General features: G+C 37.5%; 1 protein-coding gene across 1 annotated transcript; it reads left to right on the plus strand.

Moving 5' to 3' along the window:
* Nucleotides 1–5160: 5160 nt before the first annotated feature.
* LOC107713802 (thyrotropin-releasing hormone receptor-like) lies at nucleotides 5161–8610 on the plus strand. The gene is made up of 2 exons (XM_016519416.1): nucleotides 5161–5940; nucleotides 7808–8610. The coding sequence occupies exons 1-2, from the start codon at nucleotides 5161–5163 to the stop codon at nucleotides 8237–8239; spliced, it is 1212 nt and encodes a 403-aa protein (XP_016374902.1). The 3' UTR covers nucleotides 8240–8610.
* The last annotated feature ends 2507 nt before the right edge of the window (nucleotides 8611–11117 follow it).

Raw genomic sequence — 11117 nt, forward strand, 5'->3', positions numbered from 1 at the left:
ATTCTATACTGGAATTTGCTGTTTTTGTGCTGTCCGATTTGGTAAATGTGAGGTTTTGCTCTTCAGATTAGCTCTAAAATACATGTTTCTGTATATATTTCTTATAAATATTTGTCCAAAATAATCATTAAATTATGAGAAAGGTGTTTTAAAAAATATTTTGCTCCTACATCTACATTAAATCATCCATTTTGTGTATGTCCGAGAAATCAGTGTCAACTGTGTTACTCCCTATAAAACCCCTTATAAATCAGCAATGGTTTGTTCCAAAGTCACATGTCCAACATCATGTGATGTATTTTCCTTTTTTGGAGGGAAATTTGAAGACAGTGTGGAAAGTCATAACTTCTCTTCAATATTTTATCTAGATTATTGTCTGCACATAGAGTAGATTAATTGACCGTCAACTGTGTTATCAACATGTTCTGGTGAACTTGCATCACATGTTATATTTATAAATATGTAGAGAAAGAATATAAAAACAAAAGTTAATCAAGGTCATGTACTAACTATTCCAAGGTCAGCAGTTTGCACAAGGCCCTAAAATGGCTGAAATGTCAACTGTGTTACCTGTCAACTGTGTTACCCATCAACTGTAACACAGTTGACAAGGATTAACACGGTTGACAATGTTGGCAATTCAGTGTCAATTTATGCTCCCACTGAGTGTTGTTGATAAAAATATATATTCACAAACTATTGTCATTACACAGAAATTACATAGGAATTGCCTAAAACCATGGAAAACAATGGATAAACTTAACTGATCTAATCACGGCCACACTTTCTATGAACTCCGTATCCATAATATTATATACACATTATATTCACATTTGTCAAGGGTTAAAAAGCATTCAGAATTCCTCATGATTGACATAAACCTATATAATATTATAGATTTGGCATATATCTATTTCTGCTTAGTCATGACTGATAAAGTGTTATGATGTTATTGTATAAGTCCTTACAACTTGAAGTGTCATGATGCTTTATAAAACTTAATTTACCTTTATAATAATATAATATATTCATTAACGTTATAATATATAATATTATAATGTGTGTGTGTTTAAAATGCTTTATGGATACTAAGTTCATTCTTACCTGTCAACTGTGTTACTTTGTCAACTGTGTTATGCATGGTTTTTATGTTATAAATCTTTTAAATGTGAACTAATCCGTCAGAAAAAAAGATGGGGATATCTCTGGAGATGGATGACTTTGGTAAGGATGGTGAATAACACTAAATTCAGCATACTGTGGATTTATGTTAAAGAAAAGTATCATCCTTCATGATACCATCCCACAGAACGCCCATTATGAAGCCCCAAATTCATATTTTCAAATCAGTTAGACAGATAACCTCAAAAACTCTGGTGAATAGACTCAAAAACCTTCAAACAAATGTGTAATCAAACATGTGGGACTTCATTCATGTTTCATTTGACACAACATTTGTCCGTAACACAGTTGACAAAATAATGAATCAAATGTTAATTTTCATTAACATATTTAAAAAGTCATTAGAGCTTAAGCTTGCCAAACAATTAATTTAGCACATTAAGGGGATATTATATTATATTATTCAACCACCTAATTTATTTATAAAAAAAAATAATACTGAATTTCCGACTTTTTGGCTGACATGAAATGTACCCCTAAATATAGAATGACTCTTAAACTGACTGTAATCAAAAAAGCCCACGGACAGGTTATTGCTGACAGGATACCACATTCGATAAGGCAAATGCAAAAAAACAACAACATGATATTATCTGTCAGAAACGTTAAAGCTATCAAAAACAGCAGCATTTAACACTAGTACACAGATCTGTAGAACAAGTAGGCTAGGTTACAGAATGAAATGAAATATGCAAGGTGAAACACTAGCCATGAAGAAGTCTGTGCTGTTTCATTGAGTGTAGTAGGCCTAGTTAAATTTTCACAAAGTCATGCTAAAAACATTCATAAGAGCAGACAAAGTTATCATCTATATAGCAATGGTTATTAATGAAAACTATAACAGTAATATGTATTCTTGCACGAATAAACTGATACAATTATCCACCCCTAACCTATATAGTAAAGTATTAACAAATTTTGATACAATAAATAATTTAAAAGTGCTCATCCCTCCAAAACAGAGAAAACATCTTTCACAAACATCTACATGTCTGTCTTTTATAGTGTATATAATGACTTGTTTTTGTAGGGGTTATTATAACACAATTCTTAACCCCACCCCAGACCTTCAGGATGCAATATGTTGACTAGTCTATGAAAAAAAATAAAAATAAGAAAGAAACATCCTGATAAATCCAGAAGATTTGACAGCTTTAAAGTGATGGTTAACTTTTCTCAAGAATATAAAAGCAATCTGTGTCAAGTCTTGAGAGAGTACAAAAACTGTCAAAAAATATTCATTAATTATTTTTGTGACATGATTGCCACTGCCGTGCTTCTGACAAAGAACACATTTAGCAACACATTAACAACGAGCAAAGACGAACCAACCTGAAAAATCTCACGCCAAACAAACAATAAAACAATAAAGGCCTGTCCATACCAAGGACGATAACTATAACCATAAAAGTCCTGCATTGGTGTGATCTTTGTTGTTACCATTATTATCTTGGGGTGAACGGACATTAATGCTCCAAAGCTAAAGGGTTTTTACAGATAAAACTGTAGCTTTTTATCCACTTCCTCAAAAATCTAACATGTTATATATCATAGCTCAAGGTACAAAACTCATAGATTAATCGAGACCGGACTCAAATAAATCACAGCGATTTTTCTCGCATCATAGACCTGTGCATCCTCAATAGACTCTGTTGAGTGTCAATAATAGCTCTCCTCCGGGTGTAAACCTCCTGCATTCTGCGGGTGAAAGCAAACTTGGCCAGTCTTCCTGGGCTTGAATCAATCTGTAACCTTATCACAACCCTTGAAACAAACAACCTAAAAGCAAGCTGTATTAGTTCTGATATACCCAAAGCAAACTGACTTTTAAACAAACACCATATTGCAGAGGAGCACTGTAATTAATTAGAATGTGAAATGGGCCTATAGTTGTGTGTTTTTATTTATTTTTATTTTTTGGCAGTTTAGTCGAGAACCCTATAATTGAACAGAACGTGTTTTTGAGACACTTCCTCCCTTGCTTGCTGCTGCAGCATTACGCACTGCACTGAATTTCCGACTTTTTGGCTGACATGAAATGTACCCCTAAATATAGAATGACTCTTAAACTGACTGTAATCAAAAAAGCCCACGGACAGGTTATTGCTGACAGGATACCACATTCGATAAGGCAAATGCAAAAAAACAACAACATGATATTATCTGTCAGAAACGTTAAAGCTATCAAAAACAGCAGCATTTAACACTAGTACACAGATCTGTAGAACAAGTAGGCTAGGTTACAGAATGAAATGAAATATGCAAGGTGAAACACTAGCCATGAAGAAGTCTGTGCTGTTTCATTGAGTGTAGTAGGCCTAGTTAAATTTTCACAAAGTCATGCTAAAAACATTCATAAGAGCAGACAAAGTTATCATCTATATAGCAATGGTTATTAATGAAAACTATAACAGTAATATGTATTCTTGCACGAATAAACTGATACAATTATCCACCCCTAACCTATATAGTAAAGTATTAACAAATTTTGATACAATAAATATGGTATAATTTAAAAGTGCTCATCCCTCCAAAACAGAGAAAACATCTTTCACAAACATCTACATGTCTGTCTTTTATAGTGTATATAATGACTTGTTTTTGTAGGGGTTATTATAACACAATTCTTAACCCCACCCCAGACCTTCAGGATGCAATATGTTGACTAGTCTATGAAAAAAAATAAAAATAAGAAAGAAACATCCTGATAAATCCAGAAGATTTGACAGCTTTAAAGTGATGGTTAACTTTTCTCAAGAATATAAAAGCAATCTGTGTCAAGTCTTGAGAGAGTACAAAAACTGTCAAAAAATATTCATTAATTATTTTTGTGACATGATTGACACTGCCGTGCTTCTGACAAAGAACACATTTAGCAACACATTAACAACGAGCAAAGACGAACCAACCTGAAAAATCTCACGCCAAACAAACAATAAAACAATAAAGGCCTGTCCATACCAAGGACGATAACTATAACCATAAAAGTCCTGCATTGGTGTGATCTTTGTTGTTACCATTATTATCTTGGGGTGAACGGACATTAATGCTCCAAAGCTAAAGGGTTTTTACAGATAAAACTGTAGCTTTTTATCCACTTCCTCAAAAATCTAACATGTTATATATCATAGCTCAAGGTACAAAACTCATAGATTAATCGAGACCGGACTCAAATAAATCACAGCGATTTTTCTCGCATCATAGACCTGTGCATCCTCAATAGACTCTGTTGAGTGTCAATAATAGCTCTCCTCCGGGTGTAAACCTCCTGCATTCTGCGGGTGAAAGCAAACTTGGCCAGTCTTCCTGGGCTTGAATCAATCTGTAACCTTATCACAACCCTTGAAACAAACAACCTAAAAGCAAGCTGTATTAGTTCTGATATACCCAAAGCAAACTGACTTTTAAACAAACACCATATTGCAGAGGAGCACTGTAATTAATTAGAATGTGAAATGGGCCTATAGTTGTGTGTTTTTATTTATTTTTATTTTTTGGCAGTTTAGTCGAGAACCCTATAATTGAACAGAACGTGTTTTTGAGACACTTCCTCCCTTGCTTGCTGCTGCAGCATTACGCACTGCACAATGCCCTTACTGACGCTCTCGGTCTCCTATTAGGGTTACAGGGGTCTTTGAGAGACCATATCAGCCTGTTCAGCCCTGGGCGGTGCAACAACTCTGTCAGTTCTCTGCAGTTATGCACGCCAGGGACGGGATTTTTATATATCACACAAATTACCACGGACACATTCTTGGCTTTGCACCAAACGCAAACGCATTCATTTCCATCTCTGAGATCTAAAGTCTGCTGTGAGCGGTGTTTTATTCCAGGAGGACATATAAAACTGCACAGATTTTAACTTTAAGGATTTTTCTCTCTTTTTAATGTTGAAACATGCCCTTTTTGCGCGCATCCTGGAGAGCTGAAAAGTGATCATTTTTTTTGAGCAAACAAGGAAACAAAACCAAGTGGAGCATGGAGAACAGCACTTTATTTAAATTTAACAACGGGACTCAGGCAACGATATGGACTGACTACAGTATCGAATACAAGGTCGCTAGCATCTTATTAGTGATTCTTATTTGTGGAGTTGGAATTGTTGGCAATGTTATGGTCATTTTTGTGGTCTTAACGACCAAGCACATGCGTAACCCAACTAACTGCTATTTGGTGAGTCTGGCCGTTGCCGACCTCATGGTCCTGACTGCAGCCGGGCTGCCCAACATCACCGAGAGTCTGTTCGGCGGCCACTGGGTGTACGGATATGCCGGATGCCTCTCCATCACTTATTTTCAGTACCTGGGCATCAACGCATCTTCCTGTTCCATCACAGCCTTCACCATTGAACGCTATATTGCCATTTGCCACCCGATAAAAGCGCAGTTTATGTGCACCCTCTCCAGAGCCAAAAAGATCATTGTTGTCGTTTGGGTTTTAACGTCCCTCTATTGCGTTATGTGGTTTTATCTTTCCGACACGGAAGAGATCGTTTATGAGAACGCTGTCCTTGTGACATGCGCCTACAAAGTATCTAGAAACCTGTATTTGCCAATATATTTCACAGATTTTGCCGTGTTTTACGTTATCCCGCTTTTGCTGGCAACTGTTTTATACGGATTGATAGCAAGGATTCTTTTCCTCAACCCACTCCCGTCGGATCAAAAAGAAAGTCGAAGAAATTGGAAGAAGGAGTCGTCCTTGCATGGGAACTCCAGAAGTTCCTCCAGCAACGCAACTGCTGCTTCTCGGCGGCAGGTAAAATGCTGATTTTATTTGGTTTATTTTACTCAGAAGTGAGTTTTCTTCTGTGCGTAATTGTGCGCACAGGGAATCGTTGATTCTCGTTTCGATTTCTTGACTGCTCCATTTACGATCCTTTTATTATTTCTGAGAAAACAATATTGGAATGAATGGATAGACAGATAGATAGATAGATAGATAGAATTCTTATTGCATTTAGTTCCCTCGGACAATCTGCTGAAAATCAAAACAACAATCAAAAATAAGCGTAATACAATTCTTGCAAAAATGCTATACAAATACTTTTAATTACTTTTTAAAACGTTTTACAATCTGTTGAAAATCAAAACAACAATAAAAAATAAGCATAATACAATTCTTGCAAAATGCTATACAAATACTTTTAATTACTTTTTAAAACGTTTTAGAAGCAACATTCATGCACTTCAATAATTTCTAACTGAATAAAATACCAATAAAACAATATCGTGGTAACATATTTAAATTCATAAAATTTATACGCTGATTACAACAGAATTTATCATATTTAATTTAACAATAACACTGGTCGCGCTCTGTGTTTTTAAAGAACCGACTCATTAGAACCGAGTCACTCGTTCGAGAATCGGAACACTTTGATTTACATTAAAGAGCCGTCTTATAAGAGTCATTCGTTTGGGAATCGGACGGCTGCGGTGAATTGAATTCCAGGAAACATTTGTGATCCAGAACCAGAACACGGGCGTTTGCCGATTATTTGAGAAATGTGATGTGTTGTGATGTTCACATAGCCTCGAGCAGGTCAGAGTCCAAATGCATAGTGAAGCCAGAGCCAAAGAGAAAGGAAAAATTGAAATCGCCTCATATGACCCCTTTAAGTCTCACGAACTCGCGATTCACTTAAAAAGAACCATATAAAGAGTTATTTGTTCGAGATTCTTATCGCTATGTTTTGATTCCCTAAAAGTCAGACTCATCAGATTCATTTGGGAATAGAAGTACACTGGTCGCGCTCTGTGTTTTTAAAGAACCGACTCATTAGAACCGAGTCACTCGTTCGAGAATCGGAACACATTGATTTACATTAAAGAGCCGGCTTATAAGAGTCATTCGTTTGGGAATCGGACGGCTGCGGTGAATTGAATTCCAGGAAACATTTGTGATCCAGAACCAGAACACGGGCGTTTGCCGATTATTTGAGAAATGTGATGTGTTGTGATGTTCACATAGCCTCGAGCAGGTCAGAGTCCAAATGCATAGTGAAGCCAGACCACATCTGGAATCTCGGAACGACTGTACTTGTTGTTGTTGTGTTGCCCTAGGACTCTTTGACTTGTCCAAACATGGTGAGAAAACACACCTCTCATGACCTTTATAAAATCAGTCTTACAGCTATGTAGCAGATCTCTGCAATAAATGATCTGTGACATGTTATGGTGTTAATACATTTGGGAACAATCTGGCAAACAATACAACAGCTGTACTGTGACAATCATGTTTATACTGTTGCAAAAGGCCAAGATTAGTGACAAATTAAAATGAGCATGTTGTCACCTCTATAATAAGAAATCAGTAAATATCCTGCTAGTCCCATAGTCACACACATTCACAAAGCAGTGTATATATGTAAAACTGAGTATTAATGGTAAACAATAAATGTAAATATTGCCCATATTTCACTTAAACATTGTTGAGGCTCGGAATTATATAATAATATAATATAATAAAGTTATATATAAATATTACATTATATCATATAGATCTATTTAAATGAGCTTGAAGAGGATTTCTATAAGAACAAAAATGTAGGTAATTATGAGACCAGATCGGATCAGAGAGTTACATACATAACTGAACACTTCTTTCATCCTCTCTTCTGTAGGTGACAAAGATGCTGGCAGTGGTGGTGACCCTCTTCGCTATTCTGTGGATGCCCTATCGGACGCTGGTGGTGGTCAACTCCTTCCTCAAAGATGCCTATCTGGACACCTGGTTCCTTCTTTTCTGCCGTCTCTGCATCTACATGAACAGCGCCATCAACCCAATCATCTACAATGCCATGTCTCAGAAGTTCCGCGCCGCCTTCCACAAATTGTGGCATTGTGGGCCCCAGCGCTCCGAGAAGCCCCCCACATATAGCTTGGCCCTCACATACAGCGTCATCAAGGAGATCTCCAATGGAGAAAGCCCAGACCACTATACCACAGAGCTAGATGACATCCACGGAGCTGCCGAAGAACTTCTGCCTGAGAGGAAGAGGTTGTCGTTTAAAGAGTCCTCACTAGCTTGTAAAAACACACTAGCTAGTGCTTAGATCCTTGGTTGGTATGTCTGATTAGGTTGCTTAATTTGCAGTTTCACAGTGCCTCTGAATGGCCTATTGGATTGACTGCCACATGGAAACAGCATTTTGACAATCATAGATTTTCATTTACATATTCAAAACAAAGCAGGTTTATTCATAGCCTATCCATAACCTAGACTTATATAGTAGCTGAAGACCAAAATAGGTCTGGTCCACTCTGTGAAGGCGGAGTAATGCTCCTGAAGCAATCATGGGTGAAGATAAACAGACAATTGGATGGCTGATTGAACATGACTCCATGACGGTATTGGATGTGAGTGTGTGAGCTAGGGAATGCACGATTAATTGAAATAAAACCTGCAATTGTGATATGGCTTAGCATGATTATCAGATCGCAAAGGCTGTGATTTGATTAAATAAATACATGCGCTGTGTGTTTCAAAAGCCATGCCCACAACAGAGGCATGATTTTGAGTGCACGAGCACCACTTGTGTCACATTTTGCCACTTTCTGCATATTTCCCATTGAAAATTAACTAGACAATTGCAACTGGCATGTCCCGAATGGCCTGTGTGAAATGTGGCACTCTGCTGTGACATGCGAGCAGCTTGTGACATTCTTGTAGGATTCACAAAACACTTGCTCTTGAAAGATGGCTCAGTACCCAGTTTATTTGGACCAGCTGGCTCCACTGAATCACAACCTGTAAGTATGATAAATAATAGATGTTTATATTTTCTATCGAGCGTTCAGACTACGGAACTATGGCAGTGGGCGTATGGTTTCCGACACGCACTGTACGCCGTAGACCAATCACAACAGACTGGGCCATCTGACCAATCAGAGCAGAGTAGGCTCACGGAAAGGAGGGATTTAGAGAGACTGAATCTTAGAACTGCTTCAAATGAATCGTTGGAAATGAGGTGATATTAAATGCTTATTTTAAGAAAACACAAGTATTTTTTGACCTTGCATGCATGCAAAACAATATTAGGAACCTTATAAATGTCATAAAAGGGGCACTTTAATGGCTCCCTCCCACTGCCAAAATAAAATCACAAATTAAAATTTTCCCTAAAATCATACAGCCCAAGTGTGAGCTGAGGGGTGAATTCTTTGGTACTTCCAGTCAGAAGATTTGTACCACTGTGGTCTCAAAGCAATGGCCAGTGGTCACTGTCGCAACAGCTGCACTGCCAAATTATCACTCTGGAAAATGTGTTCCAGGAATGGTTGTCACATTGTTACGCACTGCACTCTGAAAAAAAGGAAGGTTGATTACTTCTTAACTCGCATTTGTTTCAATTGTAAGCTCAATTTTACAACTGTAGAGAAATATCCTGCCCAATGATACTTTCTTTTGCAAAGGGGCATTAAAATGACACTATTATGAGTCTCAAAACACAGAGCCGTGACACTAAATTTAAAGGTGTTGCATATTCAAACCCTTAATTTTAGCATTTTAGTCATGATTCACACCCACTTCCCAAATGTATCAGTCTAAAACTAGAGTACACAACTGTTGTTTTTGTCATATATATTGTGCATCATCAGCTGAGGCTGTTTTCTCACATATCTGATGCTCACGGTGGCACCATAGACTGTATAAAAACATGGACGTAGTGTTCATGATGTCACCCGTAGGTTTCTGAAGAGCGTTTTTGAAGCTCAAAGTGGGCGGAGCCGGCCGTCGCCATCTTGGCAGCGTGTCACCGTGCGTCACTCCCGGATAATCGAAAATGGGCAAAGAGGCGGGAACTGGTTGCTGAAACCATGCCCACCTAGCTCGACGGTGGTGACAGCAGCGGCAATCCACCTGTCACTCAAGTGGCCACGCCCTTAATTATGCAGAACTTTAAGGCTTAATATAATTTATATGGATGAGCTGTAAAAAAAAATTCACCCCCCTCACAGTTGTCATGAAGGGCAAAATTAGCTATATAGACCAAAACCACTTTTTGTACCAGGCTGTAAACATATTTTTTTCTGCTGTAAAGTTGGGCATTTTAACGTGGGAGGTCTATGGGACTGACTCCCTTTTGGAGCCAGCCTCTAGCGGCCAGTCGATGAATTGCAGTTTTAGTCACTTCCGTGTTGGTTTCACGAGAGAGACCGGAAGGTTGCCGTTTGGGTGGCACTGAGATTTGCTAGTTGAGCTCAATTTTGCAGATGGTAAACTGCAAAATTAAGGAGTAGATGAAGATAATCTGTGATTTCGGATGTTTGTATCTGTATCTTTTGCATCATTGTGGTATAATGCAGGGGAAGGTACTTTAAGAATTATTTGATGCTGTAAATACCTCGTTTTGATATATCTCTCCCTAAAAAAAAAAAAACAACACGTCTCAGCTCAATCTGTAGTTTCCAGTACTTGGCTGCTGTAAATTATCTGCATGGACATGGATTGTGATGTGACATTTTAAACCTAACACAACTCGAACTGCCCACTTATGTTTTTTCCTTATAATCAGTGAACATTTTAGTGGATGAAATGTACAGCTCTTGTGATGTAAGCAAAAAAAAGTGTGTGGTGGTAACATTTGCTCATTATTAGTGTTTAAATGAACTTTCTTCCTGTATTAAAACATGTTTTGTATTTGTATTTTGTACAGTTGTTGTTTAAAATAAACTGATAGTAAATGTTTGGGAAATTCCTCTTTGCCTGATTTCATTTTCATGGTTTAACATCCTCTAAATGTGAATGCGCACTCAGACATCATGCTAATGGAGAAGCTGCAATGTATGAGAATTTCATGACAATTATCCGGCAACATAAAACCCAATCAACTGGATTTCAGCTCATTTCCTCTAAATCATCCCTTGGACATCGTATTTTGTCACAGATTACCCAGTGACACAAAAACAGCCAAGATTCACACTTATTTA

The sequence above is a fragment of the Sinocyclocheilus rhinocerous genome, unplaced genomic scaffold (genome assembly GCF_001515625.1).
Source record: "Sinocyclocheilus rhinocerous isolate Xijiao unplaced genomic scaffold, SAMN03320098_v1.1 scaffold779, whole genome shotgun sequence".
Taxonomy (NCBI): Eukaryota; Metazoa; Chordata; class Actinopteri; order Cypriniformes; family Cyprinidae; genus Sinocyclocheilus; species Sinocyclocheilus rhinocerous.

What these genes read in the sequence shown, in the direction of transcription:
- LOC107713802 (XM_016519416.1), top strand. Translation starts at nt 5,161, where the DNA reads ATGGAGAACAGCACTTTATTTAAATTTAACAACGGGACTCAGGCAACG. An exon ending in CTGCTGCTTCTCGGCGGCAG is followed by an intron (nt 5,941 to 7,807) that starts GTAAAATGCTGA and finishes TCTCTTCTGTAG; the next exon opens with GTGACAAAGATGCTGGCAGT.